We start from the raw sequence: 19,751 nt of genomic DNA, 5'->3' as shown, positions 1-19,751 counted from the left end.
GTGCTCTTTCCTGCCAAGGCAGGGGGTCGGACTAGATGATCTACCTAGGTCCCTTCCGACTCTAGCTACTATGAAACTATGAAACTATAAGGTGGCTAATCATTACCTTTTACATGGATACATGCTTTTTATCATGTGTTGCATATGGTATCTTTCAATGCTGGTTCATCTGCTGAGACCCAAATACAAAAGTGTTACTTTTGCTGTCAGTGGGTTTTAAATACCTCCAATGCACATCTTAGGAAGGTAAAATCTCCTGCTGTGCTATTGAGGTGCTACGTATGTTGAACGTCCCAGATTTTAAGATCGGAAGGAACTTCTTGAATTGATTGAATTGGCATGTTGATGGACTGTGGATATGCTTTATGAGGCAATGTTGCAAGTTTTAGGATGATATAGTCTGGAGAAGGGAAGACGGAGGGGGGATTTGCTGACAATCTTCAAATACAGAGGGATGCTATAAAGAAGAGAGCGATCAATTGTTCTCTGTGTCCGCAGGACAAGTAGTAATGGGCTGGAATTGCAGAATTGCAACAAGGGACATTTAGGATGAACATTAGGAAGAATATTTTAACTCTGGGTGGTTAAGCACTGCAATAAATTACCTAAAGAGGTTGTACAGTCTCTGTTATTGGAAGTTTTTCGATGCAGGTTTGACAAATAGTTGTTCAGGATGGTTTTAGACAGGGATGGTCCTACCCCGAGTAGGTGGTCAGCCTAGATGACTCCTGAAGTCCCTTCCAGACTGATTTTTTTTCTGGTTCTGTTTTTCTCTAGTTGTGATAGGGGTGACATACTCCCTAAAAGGGCAAATAGGTGTCATTACCAGATGTTCAGCTTCGAAAAAACAAAAAAAAAGTTGTTTTGAAGTACGGGTAGTAGAAACTCAAAAATAAGCCAGGTTACCTACCTAAAAAGCGAACCCAAATGATCAGGGATGCTATAGAGGGTGCATTTATATGATGCTGTTAATGCAGTTGGGAAAGTATAAGTAAAGCAGCGCTTTCTGACATGAATCATCACGGAGATCGATTGCGGTAAAGGCTTGCAACAATCCATTGGCCACAATACATTTGTTCCTTCTGGGTTTTTAACTTGAATTCTCCCCATTTCAGAAGTTGAAGAGGTGTTTGCAAACAAGGAGAAGGTGCAGACGGAGGTGAAGGCCGCCCTCAAAGAGAGCGCCACCCTGAGCTGCGAGGTGGCCCAGGCCGAGACCGAAGTGAAGTGGTACAAGGATGGGAAACTGGTGACCGCCAGCAAGAAATTCAAGATACAGTCCGAGGGCAAATCCCGGCGCCTGGTCGTGCAAGAGGTGGAGAAGAAAGATGCTGGAGAATACACCTGTGAGGCTGCCGGCCAGAAACTAACCTTTAAGGTCATGGTCACAGGTGGGAGAAGCTATTTCCTTTCTTCAGCCCATTCGCTGCTATTGGTGGCCAAAGCCTTCTAGCTTAAAATGCATGTTCTTCTGGCTTGTCCAATCAGAGGCCAGAAGACTTTTGAAGAGATTTGGGGTTTTGCCTTCAAATTAGGAAGAAACTCATGGAGTAACCAGATATACTACCAAAAAACAGTAGCTGCTGATTCTGTGTCATGGTGTGTGTTTTCCACCATTAGCATCAAAACTGCCAGGCAGTGTTGGCATTATGGACATCTTCATGGCAGCCATCAGGGCCTGCCTGTCTTCCTTTTAATGCCATCATTTACTTTAAAGCAAACAGTAATCTTGAAAAGGAACTTAAAATGACCAGGAAGGAAAGTTTGTGCAAAAGACAATGTCTAATAAGTAAAGTAAAAGGAAGACAGAGGTGAAATATTCTTGCACAGATGGCATGTGGCTCTCCTGAGGAATTACAAGAGGTTGAATGTAAGCATTTGGGCTGGTTTATTTTAAGGGAGGTGCCCTAGAGGCATCATTATGAAGGTTAAAGTTGAATTTGCAATTACGTCGGGAGCCACAGAAGGCTTGTGGCTAATGGTTTCTTAGGACTGAACCTTCTCCCTGCCCAGCTCTGTGCTATATCTGTAAGACAATGCGTGTAGAAAATCCTAAACTCCCTTTTCCCCTGCAGAGCATAAGGATGTGTTTGCAAACAAGGAGAAGGTGCAGGCGGAGGTGAAGGCCGCCCTCAAGGAGAGCGCCACCCTGAGCTGCGAGGTGGCCCAGGCCAAGACCGAAGTGAAGTGGTGCAAGGACGGGAAACTGGTCACCGCCAGCAAGAAATTCAAGGTGGAGTCTGAGGGCAAATCCAGGCGCCTGGTCGTGGAGCAGGTGGAAAAGAAAGATGCTGGAGAATACACCTGTGAGGCTGTGGGCCAAAAACTGACATTCAAGGTCATCGTCACAGGTGGGAGAGAGATAGTCTTGTTTTTGTTAATGTGCTGAACTGGGGCCGATTGTTGAATTTTTCTCTTTTGAATATTCTGAGTTTGTGCACATTATGTTTCCTTTTATGCTCTGGAAAGTTGACCTAAAGACTCCTGGGCTGCATCTCTAAATAGTGCAGTGATCCTCAACCATGGTGCTGTGGCATCCCAGAGCACCCAGAGATCCTTTCAGGGGTGCTGTGGAGTGCCATGCAATGCTAGCACTCTGAGGTGTGCAAGCGTGATTCACATAAAACCAGAAATTTCCACTAGGCATTGATAGTGTTAAAGTATGCTGACCGTCATGGTCTCTGAGCAGCAGAAGAGTTGCTCTATTCTTTTTTGGTAGTCAAAAAGCAAGTGAAAACTAAGATCTGACCTCTTCGGAGGGGTGCCTCGTGTCTATCGAGGGGTGCAGTGAATCTGAAAAGGTTGAGAAGCACTGAACGGCTATATTGGTACTGATTTGCACCAGATAGGAATCTAGCCCAGGAGGAGTAAGTTAAATGGGTTTTAACTTTGCATTCTGAAATTCCCATTGACTCTAGTGGGTTTTGGATGAGCCCCCTGGGTACATTTCAGGAGGTTGAGATGTCTTAGGCCTTTTTTTACACAGCTGTGATACAGCTATATCATTTGCCATACTGGCTCATGGTGCAGTTATACATTACATTTAGGCCATGCCAAGGGCACTTAAATCGTGAGCATCACCATCTGTACGTTAAGGCTCATTAACTCATGCTAAGTGCCCTCTGAGGGCACTTACACGGGCTACTTTTTTCACACGAGCAGGCCCCTGAAAACACCCTACAGCTGTGATGTAACAGCTGTAGCCTGACCCCTTCCTGCCAGCCCTCTAGTGCCAAGTCAGAGCTGTGCAGGCGAGAGATGGTAATAACATTTAAAACGCAACTGCTCACAGCACATTCCAACCTTAACACTGCTTCACTTTCCACAGATTGACTGTGGGCTGCGTGTAATGTGTAACTTCCCCCTTAGACTCATAAGCCGCCTAGGGCCTTTGTACTTGCCACATTTTTTGCCCTTTCTTGCTCTGCAACTGCATGACAGTTTGCATGAGCTGGATTTCTGGATACTTTAAAAGTCTTTCTGGTGCATTAAACTAAAACTCCTCAGATGTAGTTTAGTTTGGCTCACCGGGAATTAAAGTGTTGCGGCCGTGGATTAATTGCGTGCAAACACAAAGGCACTCAAAGACATGAAATGAGCCTCTTTGTCTACCAGATGGGTGTGACTTTTTTGTAGTTCACCTCTTCAAATTGATTTTGCTTTCACATTGCTTCCACTTTTTCTTTTCTTGTGTGGTTTGCCAGCTCCCTGCAGCACAGGCACAGGCATGGGCTCGGGGCATGGGGTATGGGGTAGAGACCCCCAGGCTGTGGGGGGTGGCAATGCTGGACCATCCCACTTTCCTGAGGCACTTGCTGGAGACTGGGTTTATTTAATTTGAAAACCTAACGCATGCAAGCACTGATACAATGCTTCAAAGCTTAATTTGTCTGAAAGCCTAGTGCATGAAAACACTGATGCGACACTTCTAAATAAACAAGTTTAAATTTTATAAACCTATTTAATTTAATGAGGATTAAAACCTGTGGTGTGTACAGGCACCCTATGTCCACTAGCTTGGCTGTACCAATAAGCAGCACCAGCTGCTTTGAAGGAAACTGCAGGAAAGCTCAAAGCAAATGATTATGGGACATCCTAGCCCTTTTGAGTCCTATTACTAGGTATTTGGCTCCTGCCATGAAGCATGAAGGTTTAAAGACCTTGTAAACTTGTTCTTTGTGATCCAGCCACCTGGTGGGATGGGATCCTCTTATGTTTTGAAGGATCAGTTGTCTTTATGGCTTTGCTGCAGAGATGATGTGGCTTGGATACAAGGACGTGTGTTCACATCCAGACTTTTACAAAACTCGAGGCCATTTTTATCCAGAGATCCAGTGACATATAGATTTGGATCCATCCTACACTCAAGGGTGTTTTGTTCTAAGCCTCTTAGTGTTTCCGGATAGGGCAGGATATAAATCTAAATGATAATGAAGATGGAGATGACAATGCCCTGGCTGTGTTTAAATAATAAAGGAGAGACCTGAGGAACTGGTCATACATACATGTATGTGTATGAGTGTCTGTGTATATGTGTGTGTATGTTTGTTTACCAGGATAGATCGTTCTCACTTGTGGTTGTTCTGGCTCAGGATATCCTAGGACAGATTTTTATCTCCAGGTCATCCATTAAATCAGCCATTGTGAACTCTTTACTGATTCCAGTCTTTATAACACTTGTATTGCTGGCTATGCATTTGTTTAGCACAGGTTCACCTGGTGCTGTGGATCTGAAAACCGCTGTCTCAAAAGGGAAGCATCACTCCTTGACTCTGTGCTTTCTCTTCACTTACAGAAGTTGAGGATGCCTTTGCAAACAAGGAGAAGGTGCAGAAGGAGGTGAAGGCTGCCCTCAAGGAGAATGCCACCCTGAGCTGCGAGGTGGGCCAAACTGAGACTGAAGTGAAGTGGTACAAGGACAAAAAACTGATCACCACCAGCAAGAAATTCAAGGTGGAGTCTGAGGGCAAAACCCGGCGCCTGGTCGTGCAAGAGGTAGAGAAGAAAGATGCTGGAGAATACACTTGTGAGGCAGCTGGCCAGAAACTAACTTTTAAGGTCACCATCACAGGTGAGACAACTCTGTTTTCCTCTATTTTTCCTCTTCCTAGCAGGTTGAGCAGACTGAATAAATTTTAAGAATCTTGTTCACCGGAATTTTGTTTGTTGGAGCAAATTAAGGGATCAGTTGTGGTTCCTATAGCTTTGCTGCAGAAAAGGGTTGAGGACTTTTGAAGCCATGTATTGTTTTTAGTAGTTTATAAGCACTTCAAGACAGGGAAGATTATCTTCAACTTATCTGGAATGGGCTCAGCCTATTATGAACAAGCAGCAACCCCTCCTTTCTTACAGGTATGTTGGTTCACCCAGAGTGTTGGTGAACAAATGTTAGTTGCAACCCCTGTGAGGTTGCAGAGCTGGGCCATAGTGGAGTACCATGCAGAGGTGTTGCACTCTCTAAAGGTTTCTCTATGTAGGTCCCAGAGACCTGGTGGGGGAGGCAAGGGATTGCCTTCACATGAGCTCAGTGTGCCCTACCAACCACAGGTGGGGTAGAAAGTGAGGCCTGGAGTGTTATCTGTGTGCAAGCTGTGCTGAAACTGCCTGGGATCCTGGACTGAGGCAAGATGGGTAACATCTTGCAATGATACTCAGAGCTAGATTGTGTCTTTCCAGGGGTGAGGGCAGAAGGAGCCCTCCTGGGAAATAGATACCAGAGGATGCACTGACTATGGAGCTCCGGGTTAGAAAAGTGGATTTTGCCACCCTGGCTCACCCATCCTTTTCCTGCAGACAGACTGGTGCTTGTAGCCTTATGGGAGAGAAGCATTTCATTCTCAGCGTGAAGCTGGGTGCATAGATAAACACCAACCTATGTAGCTTGGTTTGCCCCGAAAGACTTCATCCCCTAATGGGACCATAGCTGGGAAGGGATGGGGTGCAGCAGAACATCTCTATGCGTTCGTTAGCATTCAGGGCTGAAGGAATGCAAGCTTTACCCAAGAGCCCTGAAGAACCTGTCTGTCTCTGCACTCGGCAGTAGATGCGTCCTCTGGCACCTATATCCCATGAGCTTTCCTGCCTCACCCGAATGGAGCCATGACTGGAGAGGTGCAATCTAGCTTTGAATATCATTGAGCTATGTTACCCATCTTGCCTCAGTCCAGGCTTCCATCAGGTTACATTATGCATTAGATGCTTTGCTAAGCATCCTAGACCCACACTCTCCTGGATGCTATACTTTACACATGATTAACAAGATAAACCCAGAGATTTCAAATAGGAGTCCACGATATGAAAACCATTCTGACCCATCATAAACTTTCTAAGTTCTTTGCAGCACAACAGTTGCTCTATTATTTTTTTATAGTCACAAGTGAAAGCTAAGAGCTGACATTTTCAGAGGAGTGGCTTGAGTCTAAAAAGGCTGAGAAGTACAGAGCTAGTATTTAGAGCAGGGGAGGGCAAAGTCCAGCCTGTGGCAAACTCCATTTCCCAGCAGCCCCTGCCTGTGTCACTGGGGCTGGCTTCCAGTGGTCATACCATGACAGGATGAGGCTGGGGTTTCCATGGAGACTGGCCCCAGGCTGGGCTTAATTTGCTCGAAAACCTAGTGTGTGCAAACACTGATACAAGACTCCAACGCTTAATTTGTTTGAAGGCCTAGTGCAGGAAGACATGCAGACATGGCTGGGCAGGGAGCTGCTCAGGGGTTGGGATCTTGCGATGGTGACAGCATGGTCTGGAGCCAGCGAGAGCCGCAATCTGCAGCCCTCACGCCCTGGGCAGCAGTGTGCCAGCAGCAGATCATGGCTCTGCACCACTGTCACCACTGTAAGATCCCCGGAGCAGCTCCCTGCCATGTGCCATACCCTGCCAGCACTGCTGGGGCTGGTGTCCATAGAAATCCCAGCCTCATAGTATCATCCCACCACCTTGCTGGGCTCTCTGTGGAAGGTGGCCCCAGCGATGCAGGCAGGGGCTGCTGGGAAATGGAGTCCAGCTGCCCGCTGGATCTGCCATTTTGCCCATCCCTGGTTGAGGGTATGAGACTTGGACTCTCTTCCCCTCTGTTTATTGCCAGTTCTTGATAGTCCTTGTGGCAGGGGCTACCTCCTATGTGTTTGTACGGTGCCAGAAATGCAGGTGCTAATTTAATGCTACTGCTACTTCCTTTTCTGTGTCCTTGTGACAAGGTTTTTGGTAGAATTCACAGATTTCATTGAAATCTGACAGGCTGCCCTGCAAGCACTTCTGCCATGGCCTTGGACTTGCAACCTCTGGGCTGTCAACTATATGCCTTAGTGCCCACGCTGCCTCAGCCCCCATTCCTGCTGCCCATAACGAGAGCAAGCGTTAGGATTTCTGCACTTACAGTGGGATTATACAAGATGTTCTTAGAGGGGCTGTACAAAAAACCCCCTGCAGGCAGAAAAAGTCCTGCACTGAATTTAGCTCAGATGAAACCTTGGCTCTGTGTTGTCGTGAGAGAGCCTAGGATGAGCGCTGTTATGGTGATGAACTGTTTTTGACTTGCTAACATAGCTCCTTGATTTTCTTACAAAATATGTTAAACAATAACCAGAAAATTTATTGGACAAAACCCCCTGAAACTGATTCACGTGTCGTTGTGGCCATTTTAAGGGTGCACGGTCAGATTAGAGATGTGAATTGAACTGTTTTGCTTTTGGCAGCTTTAAGTTTCTGGTTATAATTCAGCTGCATCGTTCTCTTGTATCAGAACCTGAAATTGTCTTTGCAAATAAGGAGAAGGTGCAGAAGGAGGTAAAGGCTGCCCTCACAGACAGCGCCACCCTGAGCTGCGAGGTGGCCCAGGCCAAGACTGAAGTGAAGTGGTACAAGGATGGGAAACTGGTGACCGCCAGCAAGAAATTCAAGGTGGAGTCCGAGGGCAAATCCCGGCGCCTGGTCGTGCAAGGGGTGGAGAAGAAAGATGCTGGAGAATACACCTGTGAGGCTGCCGGCCAGAAGCTGACCTTCAAGATTGATGTCACAGGTGGGAAGGACACATCTTCATCCCCCAAAATATTGCCATAGTCTGAAAACAGACTGCCTCGCTCCCACTACTGCTCTGGGTTGTGCCCTGCTCCACCCCACCTTCCTGGTGCTCTGCTCATGGAGGGACATGGTGGCTGGCTGTGTGGGGAGTGGGGGGTGGAGGGGGTGGCTGCAGAGCGTGGCACAGGGAGTGGCCATGTTGTGGGAAGCGCTCGCCAGCTGCGTGCTGCAGGGAGTAGAGCCGGGGTGTGGTGCAGGACACATGGGCGGATGTGGTGCACAGACTCCGGGTGCAGCATGGGGAACATCCATGGTGGGGGGAGGAACCGCCAGCTGTGGCCTCACGGTGCGGGCAGCAACCCTGGGGTATGGTGCACAGTGCTTGGTGGGGTGTGGTGCATGGCTGTGAGTGGGGTGGCATGCGGCCTGAGGGCATGGCATGGGGAGTACGCGCTGGATGCGGGGAGTGGCCCTGGGGTGTGGCGCAGGGGGTGCAGGGTGGTGTGGTGCATGACCACTGGGAGTTGAGGCTGTGCAGGTGGGGCATGGCCGCAGGGGGGCGTGCAGAGATCAGGCTGGGGGATGTGCCCCACCCTGTGGCCACATGCCACCCAGCCAATGCTGCCTGCGTCCCCCGCACCCTGCGGCCGTGCGTTATGCTCCCCCCACGCCCCCACATGCCATGCCCCCCGCATGGCAGCAAGCCAAGCCCCTACCCTGGGGCTCTCCCCGCACCACTTCCCACAGTGGGGAACACATCTTGGCCCCAACCACCTCTGCTCATCCTCTGCCTCTATGGCTGTCTGTCCTTAGGCTCCGGGCCGTGCGTGTGGAGTCGGGCAGGAGCGTTACGGACAGACAGACACACAGCCGGAAATGCCACAGCTTTTATTATGGTAGAATGAAGTTAATGATGCTTAATCCAGTTGAGGTTTCTGCCCCATTGCGGGCGGCGGGGGGTGGGGGGGATGAACCACGTCAGATGGAAGCAGCTTGAAGTGTCTCTCAGCACTCAAATTCAGGCTGTGCTTTTTTGTTGCCTCAAATACTGAGTTTTACAAAACAGTCACATTATACTTTTTCCGCTGGACTCCTCCTGGCTCCAACTGCAAAATCCCTGGGTGCATCTACGTGAGACATTTACTGCGGAGCTGACTAATTAGCTCCTCGGTAAAGTCTCAGCTTCCACATGTGTGGCCCTATTAGGCTGCAGTAACCTAAGAAACACTGGTGTAAACACAAGTACTATCCTATGGCGGTGTTACCTAGTGCACAGCAATGCATGTGTGGATGTTGATGGTGCTGGCAGGGGCACGAGTGTGCTTCAGTGCAGGGGCTGCCTGCTGGCTAGCTCGTGCCCAGCCAGCCCCTACGAAACACATTGAGCTGGGTTGGAACAGCCCCGGCGTGGCAGGCTGACCCCACCATCCTCTGCCAGCCAGGGCTGCTCTAACCTGGCTCGATGTGCTGCAGTCCCAGATGCACGTGTAAATACAGCACCAGGAGCAATAAACCCTGGCACAAATTGTGCCAGAGTTTACTGCTTCACATTAATAGTATGTGTAGACATACCCCCTAATTACCACACCAAATTCCTTCTGACAGGTCAGAGTTTAGGACAATGTCTTTGTTCAGAAAGTTACATAGGCCGGTGTTGATCTGTAAGTGTGTTTTTAAATGTTTTCCTGTATTAGGGTTGTAGCATTACCAGCTTGAGTGGGAAAAAAAATTGGAACCTGGCTTAGAAGAAGAGGAGATCAAATCAGGTTTAGTATTCACATTTTGAAGTGCCGTGCTCATCCAGACTGATCCAAAACTCTGATTTTTATTCTTTTATTTTTTGATGTTTTCTTCATTCTAAGATGTAGATCCCAACCTCAGGGTGAGGCATGCCTCTTCCCAGATGGTGAAATGCCTTTCTGTTCTGGAAGGTACCCAGCAACTTCTTAGACTGGTGCATTAGGTCCAAAATGAGCAAGGTGCCCAAGTAGGTTGAAAACTTTAAGCATTTGAAATCAAAGGACCTGCTCAACCACCTAAGGTTGCATGTGTGCTGATGTGAGTAGCTAAAATGGATTCTGCTAAATGATACGGGTATTGTACTAGTTACGGGGTCTGTTCTGGAAGATTACCCTATCATTTTATTTCATGCTTATGAGAAGAACAGAAAAAGAAAGAAGTTTTGTATTGAATGACCCGTTTTCAAAATATTTAAAGCTGCCCAGCAGAGACTACTGCTGTCGGCAAATGACGTGCTTCATGATGAACTATGCAGATCTGCTAAGACACATCAGATATGCTAATGTTCAACAATCTTTAATTTTCCCATGTCTCTAACTCAGAGCCAGAAACAGGATTCATAAACCAGGAGAAGGTGCAGAAAGAGGTAAAGGCTACTCTCATGGAGAACACCATCCTGAGCTGCGAGGTGGCCCAGGAGAAAGCTGAAGTCAAATGGTACAAGGACGGGAAGCTGCTCATCCCCAGCAAGAAATTCAGGCTGGAGTCAGATGGCAAAACCCGACGTCTGATTGTGCAGCATGTAGACAAGAGAGATGCTGGAGACTACACCTGTGAGGTTGCGGGCCAAAAACTGACCGTCAAGGTTGAGGCAGTCGGTGGGTGCTCTTCTTTTGGGCACTGGTATTGGGCAGAATTAGTCATTGGGAGTTATTATGGGGATGTGTGCATGGTATGACTATCTCATATTCCTTAACTTCCGGCCACAATCGGGCCAAGATTTTCCTGAGGGTCACATCACTAAGTTCAAATGAACTACATCACAAATGGCTTTGACTCATTGACTGAATGGGTGTTGTCTGGGTGGCACAGAGTGCAGAATATGGCCAGCAGTCTGATGCCTGGCATTGCACCAGGTTGTTTTTGCATTGTCTCCTTCGCACACGTTATCACAAAGCCACGCACAGAGATGATGGGTGGAGAGAGAGCAGATTGCTTAGCAGAAACAGCTCTTGTTAACAAGCTTTGCCTTGGGCCATGGCAGTGCATTATGGGAGACAGAAAAGCTAAAAGACGAGAATCGCAGTAAGCAGATACGGTAACAGGCAGAGACATGGCAACACGGGGTGTTGAGTCCCATGAGTGATTTAAGTTAGATCTAAGACTGATGTGAGAATAGGAAAGAGAGAAACGAAGATCATCATAACACACTGCAAAACAAGTGTTTTGTGGGACATGCTCGTGCGTGTGGGTATTTGCACAGGTTATTTCCTTTCATCCCTCTCAACAAAAGGTACAAAACAAATGGCAGATCTTCAGCTCAGTTTCCAGGTTATGATGGGTTTACATGGGGATGGTGGGCCTACGGTATGAATTGTGGCGCAAAGAGCAGTTGAGAAATACACTTTTAAGGAGAAGAAAAGGTGGTTCGATGACTTTTCTTTTGATTGCTTCCATAGAAGCTGAAGCAAAATTCCAAAATAAACTTGTCCAGAAGGAGCCCATCGTCGTTCAGGAACATGAGAGCATCACACTGGCCACTTCAGTAACTCCTGAAACTTCTGCAGTCAAGTGGCTTAAGGATGGGGTTGAGATCAGGGGAAACAAGAAATATGAGATTAAGAGTGATGGGGCCTCCAGGTCACTGATTGTGAAGGTGGCTGAGAGCAAGGACACTGCCGTCTATACCTGTGAGACCAAGAGTGACAAGCAGGAGTTCAAAGTACAGGTGAAAGGTGAGAGAAAGGAGCAGCAGGCACATGCCAGCTTGAATCCTACCAGAACTAAACTTGTCTCCATGGGGGAGTGAGGCCCAGGGGTCAAACCTGGTAATTATTCTCCTCCATCATTGCTCTGCTGTCTGGGTCCCTCGTGCGTGTTGCAGCTGTCATGGCTCCCTCTAAGGTTTGGCCAAACCTTTTGGCCAACATCTCTACCAGTGATTCTCAGCCATGGTGCCAAAGCACTCTGCGGTCCCTCAAAGATCCTGCCGAGGATGCTGCAGGGTGTTAGATGTGCAACCATGGTTCCTAAGATAAACCCAGAGATTTCAAAGAGGAATCCATAGGCATCAAGCATTTTGCCCTGTTCTGGGGTTTCTGAGTCTTTGCAATAGTCCTCAGCTCTATTATTTTTCTGTAGTTAAAAAAACTGATGGAAGATAAGGGTTGGCATTTTTGGAGGGGTTTTTTGAGTCTAAAGAGGGGTGCCTTGGGTCTAAAAAAGGCCGAGAACCAGTGGTCCATACAGAGGAGAGCAAGGTGCTTCCTACGCCCAGTAGGCTAGTTTAGGACCCAGCCTATCTCAGCAAAGTTTTAGCCTCGTTTACACATGACCTGAGCCGTTGTACCTTGCTCTGTTCCTGGAGCAGCATGTGCTGCCCCTTTCTCCAGGGAGCAGTTGTAAATTTTCTCTAGCCCAGAGAGGTGGAGTAGGGCTGGCCCAGGAATGGATGAATCCTTCCATCTAACTTGATTCACTGAGATATCATCATGACTTTTAGCTGAGAAGCTCTGATTACCCAGAGGAGGGTCTCTAGGTTCAATAAACACAGAAATACATGGATGAGAAGAACTAAGCAGTAAATTTTAACTGTGGAGCAGTAGGCAGCTTCTGCAGACCCTTTGTCTCTTGCTAGCTAGCTAGATGCTCACTAACTGAGGGATTATCTCCCAGTGCCAATTCTCTCAGTCTCCTGTTAGGGAGCATCAGTCGATTATAACCTGTATCACTGCACCCAGGTAGGAAGAGAAGGATAGGGCTACAGCCAATCTCCATTTGACTGGGGCAAGTTCCTTGTATCTCTACTGTCCTAAAATATAAAATAGAGGTGACTGTTTTACCCACCTTCCTGAAGTGCTTTGAAATCTCAGGATTAAAATGTCCATTTTATTGTCACCAAGTTGGAATCGGTGCCCACTACTGACACTCTCTTTCATTTCCACTTCCCTTTGTGCCCCAAATCCCATTATTTAAAAGTAAAAAAGAGGTTCCCGAGGTGATTTGCTCAGCTCCCTTGTGTTCATTCTAACGAATCACAGAAATCCCTGTGAAGTTTGCAAAGAAACCGGAAGCCGTGACTGCTGAGATAGGAGGGAGCCTCTGCCTGACCTGTGAGCTGAGCCAGCCCAAGGGGAAGGTGGTATGGCGCAAGGGCAGCGTGGAGGTCAAGTCCAACAAGCGCTTTCAGATCCGGGAGGACGGTGTCAAGCGGATCCTGACCATCACGGGGCTTAGGGCTGATGACGCGGGAGAGTATACCTGTGAATCCCGAGATGACAAGAGCACTGTTAAGGTCACTCTCACAGGTACAGTGCCAAAACCAAACCGGGACAAACAGCTCCCATAGGGGCACTTATATATGGGAAGCAGCAGAGAAGCTGATTTGGGGGCAGGGATCCATCTGCACATGCAGTACAGCAGTTGGGGAAGGGGTTGTGGCTCATGCTAGCTTGGCCCCCACTGCATGCGGCCTCCCACCACTTAGACATCGAGCATTCCTGGCTCATGATATCGTTGCTTTTATGCAGAAGTTTACGTGGCATTTGGGGCAATAAAGGGTCCCATATTACAGATGATGAAGAGACAGCCCAGCCGCAGGAAGGAAACACGACATGTGCAGGGAGATCCTGAGTATCAATGTTGCTAGAGTTAAGAGTTTCCTTCTGTGTTTTGCCGGCTTCGTGTATAGAAATTGGTCAGTGAGAAATCATGTGACGAGAAGCCAGACATCTTCCTTGGATCTCTTAAGTGTATGTAACAGCCCTGCAGTAGCAGGGCATTGCCAGTGCCCTGTTCCCCTGCTTTACTTGTGTCAGGTTAGGGAGTTTTGGGTATTCTTGGGTGCTTTGTAGTTGGGCAACAGGGTTGTTTATGGTGTTTTTGGACTAGGTTAGATAAGCACGTGCATGGGATGGTTTGGATAGGGGTGCACCTGCCTTGAACCAAGTGACCTGCACTTAGGACAGAACAACCCTCTGCACCGGTGCAGGCTGGGGCTGACTGGCCTGGCAGCAGCCCTGCAGAAAAGGCCCTGGGGGTGACAGTGGACATTAGGATGAATATGAGCCAGCGGTGTGCTCTTGTTGTGAAGAAGGCTACTGGCATCCTGGGCTGCACTGGTAGGAGTGTTGCCACCAGATGAAGGGCAGTGATTCTTCCTCTCTATTCAGCACTGGGGAGGCCACATCTGGAGTCCTGTGTCCAGTTTTGGGTCCTCCATTACAGAAAGGATGTGGAAACATTGGACAGAGTCCAGAGGGCAAAGAAAATCATTTGGGGACTAGGGGATATGACTTCTGAGGAGAGGCTGAGGGAACTGGAGAAGAGAAGACAGAAGTGGGATTTAATTAGCAGCCTTTAACACCCTGTCGGGGAGCTGCAAAGAGGATGGATCTGAACTGGTCTCAGTGGGGGCAGATGACAGGACAAGGAGCAATGGGCTCAAGTTGCAGCAAGGGAAGTTGAGGTTGGATATTAGGAAAAACTTTCTTACTGGAAGGTTAGTTAAAGACAGGAACAGGTTGCCCAGAGAGGTGGTGGACTCTTCATCCTTGGAGGTTTTTAAGACCCGGCTACACAAAGCCTGGGTTGGGATGATGTACTTGGGGCTGGTCCTGCTTTGAGCAGGGGTTTGGAGTAAATGGGACCTCCTGAGGTCCCTTCCCACCCTTGTTTTCTATAATGACCTCCTGAGGTCCCTTCCAGCCAGGGGCACCGAGGGCCCTGGTCCCCCTTGGGAAGAGGGCTGTCACCTGAAATGCGTAACACTTTCCACATGGCCATCATTGTAGGTCCCACCACCCCCAGCAAAAAAAAATATCGGTGCCTATGCATCCAGCGCTACTTTTCTATGATCCTTTGACCCCCTGTCGCAGTTCCCAAACTGCTCAAGTTGCAATATCTCTGTCAAAGCAATATTTATTCATACCAATGATGATATTACTGATCCTGTCTACTCTTCTGAGGTGCTCATGGGCTGGGGTCATCCCATGGACGTGCTGTGAAAATCTTTCCTTCTTGTCTCTCAGTCCCCAGAGTGGTGAAGTTCACTACAGGCCTTCTCAGCACGGTGTGTGAAGAAGGAAAGGAGGCCAACTTCAAATGCACCGTCTCTCCCAGTGATGCTGTGATTACATGGCACAGGAATGGGGTCAAAATTGAAGCCAGCAAGAAATATGTGATCTCTCAGAAGGATTCAAACCACAGCCTCACCATCACTGACCTGACCATGAAGGATGCTGCAGAAATCTCAGCCATAGCTGAGGGTGTGGAAACCAAAGCCAACCTCAAGGTCCGAGGTAAGAGACTGAAAGTCCCCTTTGCCCAGCTATGATTTTCCACCATGGGGTGTATTGCTTCATGCATTTCTGTTCCTGTTGACTGGATTAGCAATAGGTGTGAAAAATCCCATCCTTTCTGGCGCGTCTGCTTGAGACACTGAGCACACAATGGCGTGTCACAGCACAGACTCTGCTAATACACTACTGCTCAGTATTATTATATTATTTTTATAAAATAATCATTATATTACATTAGGTTATATTATGCTACATTATATTACATTATGTTACATTTAATAAAATAAATTCTTTTATTTACCCCTGCACAGTAGCATTACCTAAAAGACATTTGCCAGCACTGCTGCACAGTTTGTCCAGGTACTGCGCATTTATTTAGTGCTTGCTAATATAAGCACTAAATCAAGGTGCAGTAACGACTGTGCAGTACCATCTCGTGTAGACCCGCCCTCTGGGCATTAGAGTAAAGCCCACTGCGTGACGCTGCTGGATATGCTCTTTTCCTTCTCTAGGACCTTCCTTTTTTTTGATTTCCCCAGATTCAACCCATTTAGCCCTATCTTATAGCCAGTTTTCTGGATTCTCTCATCTTCTAATCTTGTCTCCTTTCCTTTCCCAGAGGCACCGGTGCTGTTTAAGAAGAAACTGGAGACCAGATCAGTCGAAGAGCTGGGCACGGTGACTCTGGAGGTGGAGCTGACCAAGCCTTCAGCGGTGAAATGGATGAGGAACAGCATCGTGCTGCAACCGGGTGGAAACCTAGAGATCAGGGCTGAGGGGACAAAGCACAGCCTGACGGTGAAGAACATCACCTTTGCAGACCGGGGCTTCTACTGCTGCGAGGTTCCTGAGGACAAGACCCAGGCCAAGCTGAACGTGGAAAGTAAGATGCGGCCGAACGGCCACCTGCTCTGTAGTTCATACCAGGCGTTGGGAGGGCAAGTCGATCCTCCTACCAATCAAGTGCCTGGATAAGCCCTAGCACAGAGAATGAATAACTGGTTATTTGCTTTATCCAGCTCCTTCCAGGATCCCCTGCTTTTCTGCCTCACTCACTCTGCTCACCCTTAAGCCTGTGTCCAACTTCTCTGACATTTCCTGCTCCACTTTCACTTTGTCTTTTCCCCCAGGTCATGGATTCATACATTCATAGATTGTAGAGTCAGAAGGGAGCACAAGGGATCACTGTGTCCGAGCCCCCTGCCCCTGGCAGGAAAGAGGTCCAAGATCAGACGATCCCAGCCAGATCATTCCACCATTCCCTATCCCCACCTCTCCTATGTACCCTATCCCATGGAGCAATGTTTCTCCACCTTTTAAATATCAAGTACCCCTTAACTTCTGAAAATTTTACTAAGTACCCCAACACTCAACTTTCTAGGTTATTTTGCGTTTACAGACTAATGTGTGCTATATGTTGGAAGAAGGGCTGTGTATATACGACTGTGACATGCCAGATACCTGATCTGGTGTGGGTAGGGTTGCCACCTTTTACACCAGGGGTGCACATCTCAAATATGTACCTGGGTGAGAAGTGATGTTGCCCAAAGCTAGGAGGGATGAACCCCTCCAAATTATTACTGGGGAATTTTAATGCGCAGCGCACTGATTTTTTTGCCATTAGTTTTAAGGGAAAAAGAGGGCAAGAGAGTGTTGGGGTACCCACATACCCCTTGCCTGTGTCTTGCATACCCCCAGGGGTACACGTACCACAGGTTGAGAAACTATGCGCTGGAGAACATCCCTGCAAATTCAGTTGATGTGAATATACAACAGCACTTCTTCCATTGACATGTGTTGAGCAGTCAAGTAAATGTAGTGATCTGTCTGTAATCTTTGTAGTGCATTCCCCTCCTGAGCCTTTCCTTGGTCCACATGGCTGTGTTTTGTATCTGCTTTAGGGCACTGGCATGTCAACGTGGTGCAATGCAATGCCATGCATAGATATTCAAACCATCTGAGTCTGAGCTAGCTTGGGAACCAGAAATAGTATAGTTGCATTAATACCATGCTCCTCCAAGGCTATTATATCTTGCTTCTCGGCACAGGTTGTGAACCAATGTGGACTGCCACGTCTGTATGGCTACACTGTTTCTGGTACTCAAGGTAGCTTCTTCAGAGGTAGCTTGGATTTCTAGGTATGATCCTGAATTGTGCTGTGCAGACATTTTGAAGCATCTAGGTGATCAGGAACAGCCAACATGGATTCATCAAGAAGAAGTTATGCCTGACCAAACTCATGTCCTTCTGTAGTATGGTGACAGTCTCTGTGGATGGGGAAAGAGCAGTTGATTTGATATTCCTTGATTTTAGCAAGGCTTGTGACATCGTCTCCCTCAGCGTTCTCATTAACACGCTAAGGAAATACAGTTTAGAAAAAAGTACTATACAGCAGATACAAAACCGGTTGGTTTATCGGGCTGAGTGATGTCTAGTTGGGAGGAGGTATCAAGTGGGGTTCTCCAGGGTTGTGTCCTGGGTCTGGTATTAACATCCTCATTAATGATTTTGATGATAGGATCAAATGCACACTTAGCAAATTTGCAGATGACACCAGATTGGGTACAGTTGCAGACACTGGCTAGGATCCAGAATGACTAGGACAGACTAGAAAAATTGTCTGTAGTAAACCAGAAATTCAACAAGGACAAGTGTGAAGTCCTGGTCTGAGATGGAATAATTGCATGCACAAATACACCCTGGGGAATAATCGTCTGGGCTACAGTACTCCAGTGAAGGACTGGGGCCGTTACAGTGGACCGTAAGCTGACAGTGTGCTTTTCTGGCAAAAAAGGCCAACCTCCTCCTGGGTTGTTTTAACAGGAGTGTTGCTTGGAAATCAAGGGAAGTGATTCTTCTGCTCTGTTCAACATTGATGAGACATTGTTTGGAGTCCTGTGTCCAGTTTTGGGCCCCACTGTAAAAAAGATGTGGACAGGTTGCAACAAGTCCAAAAAAGGCTGACAAAATGATTAGGGGCTCAGGGAGCATAGCTGATGAGGAAAAGCTGAAAGAAGTAGTGTTATTTACTCTACAGAAGAGAAGTCTGAGGGGTGGGGGGATTTCCTAGCAGTCATCAAGTATCTTCATGGCGATTATAGAGAGGATGGAGATGAGCTTTTTCTCTGTGGCTGGAGGGGACAGGATTAGGAGGCTAGGAGCAACATTCTCCACTTGCAACAGGGGAAATCTAGGGTGGAGATTAGGAGGAACTTTATGACTATGAAGATGTTCAAGGCTTCCTAGAGAAGTTGTGGGATCTCCATCCCTGAAAACTTTCAAAAGCAGGTTACACAGATGTTTGGATGGGATGGTTTTCCCACCTTGAGCAGGGTGCTCAACAAGATGACCTTGTGAGGTCCCTTCCAGATCTACTTTCCTACAATCCTGTCATTTGTAAGCTGTTCAGGTTTTCAATCATCTTAAAGTAGTGTGGATCCTAGTTCTAAACACACACACATATATATATATATTAGGGTGTCCCTTTTAATTAATGTTTTATACAACAAACCCCATCCTTAATAAAAGAGTATAGGATTTATTCTAACATACTTGCCCATTGATCTCATTACCACACTCCTTACCTTTTGAATTCCCCCAATCCTCTAATGCAGCTTTACCCATCACAAGTGAAATCATGGGCCTGCTGAATTCAACGCAACACTCCCATAAATTTCACCTGGGCCAGTAGTTTACCCCATGTCCTCTGCTTAGCAAGCCTGAATAGCTCTATGCTGCTCTGTAAATGCAAGTCAGTCTTTTTCCCTGCCTTTCCCATCCTCCCGTACTTTAATCCATATGATGAATTCTCTGGTTTATACAAGAACTTGATCATCATGCTCCAGTAGCTTGCCACGTTCAGGTTAGAGACATAACTGGTATAGGAAGAGCATGCTATATGGCATTGTTTGCATGCGTTCCAAAAAGCAGATTAGCACTCAGGCATCCCAAACTGATGACAAACTGCATCATGAGAAACAGCGTCTGTGTAATCTCTTTCTCATGCTGCTCATACGCTATCCTCCTCCTCCTCAAAGTCCTCACTGCTGACAGCTGACAAGAGCTGCTGTGTGAGTATCTAGGCACAGGGTAGTTATCAGCTCTGGCGACAGCTGCTCGGCTGCCCTCTGACCCCATGGAGCAGTTCTGGGAAAGAGCCACAGAATCACGGGGCTGGACCCTCAAGGATTATCTGGTTCAAAGACAGACTGTGCCATTCCTGCCTTGGCCCAGACAAATGCCTGCAGAGCCTGTTTTATTTAAACCTCCAAGAAAGGAGTTTCCTCAGCTTCTCTGGCAGCTTATTCCACCCTCCTACTGTCGTGACAGTCGGGAGGGAGTTTTTGAGCAGACCCTGGCTGTGATGCGGGAAACCACATGTCACTGCCAAGGCTGCAACTGAACTCCAACTAGCTTCAGGCATCAAGGACAACAAAAAGTCCTTTTTCAGATATGTGGGGAGCCGGAGGAAAA

The 19,751-nt window shown here is 47.5% G+C and overlaps 1 protein-coding gene across 1 annotated transcript in view; it reads left to right on the top strand.

Moving 5' to 3' along the window:
* The window catches only part of OBSCN (obscurin, cytoskeletal calmodulin and titin-interacting RhoGEF), a 223,829-nt gene that overhangs the window by 64,728 nt on the left and 139,350 nt on the right, over positions 1-19,751 (top strand). The window contains exons 10-18 of the mRNA XM_019543669.1: positions 1,116-1,391; positions 2,076-2,351; positions 4,796-5,058; positions 7,720-8,017; positions 10,362-10,637; positions 11,439-11,714; positions 13,020-13,286; positions 15,009-15,278; positions 15,898-16,161. Of these exons, the coding sequence (XP_019399214.1) occupies positions 1,116-1,391; positions 2,076-2,351; positions 4,796-5,058; positions 7,720-8,017; positions 10,362-10,637; positions 11,439-11,714; positions 13,020-13,286; positions 15,009-15,278; positions 15,898-16,161 (2,466 nt within the window). The remainder of the gene's footprint in view (positions 1-1,115; positions 1,392-2,075; positions 2,352-4,795; positions 5,059-7,719; positions 8,018-10,361; positions 10,638-11,438; positions 11,715-13,019; positions 13,287-15,008; positions 15,279-15,897; positions 16,162-19,751) is intronic.

Source organism: Crocodylus porosus, unplaced genomic scaffold, assembly GCF_001723895.1.
Source record: "Crocodylus porosus isolate Cpor-Errol unplaced genomic scaffold, CroPor_comp1, whole genome shotgun sequence".
In the NCBI taxonomy this organism is placed as follows: domain Eukaryota; kingdom Metazoa; phylum Chordata; order Crocodylia; family Crocodylidae; genus Crocodylus; species Crocodylus porosus.
This window is presented reverse-complemented; position numbering and strand designations above follow the sequence as displayed.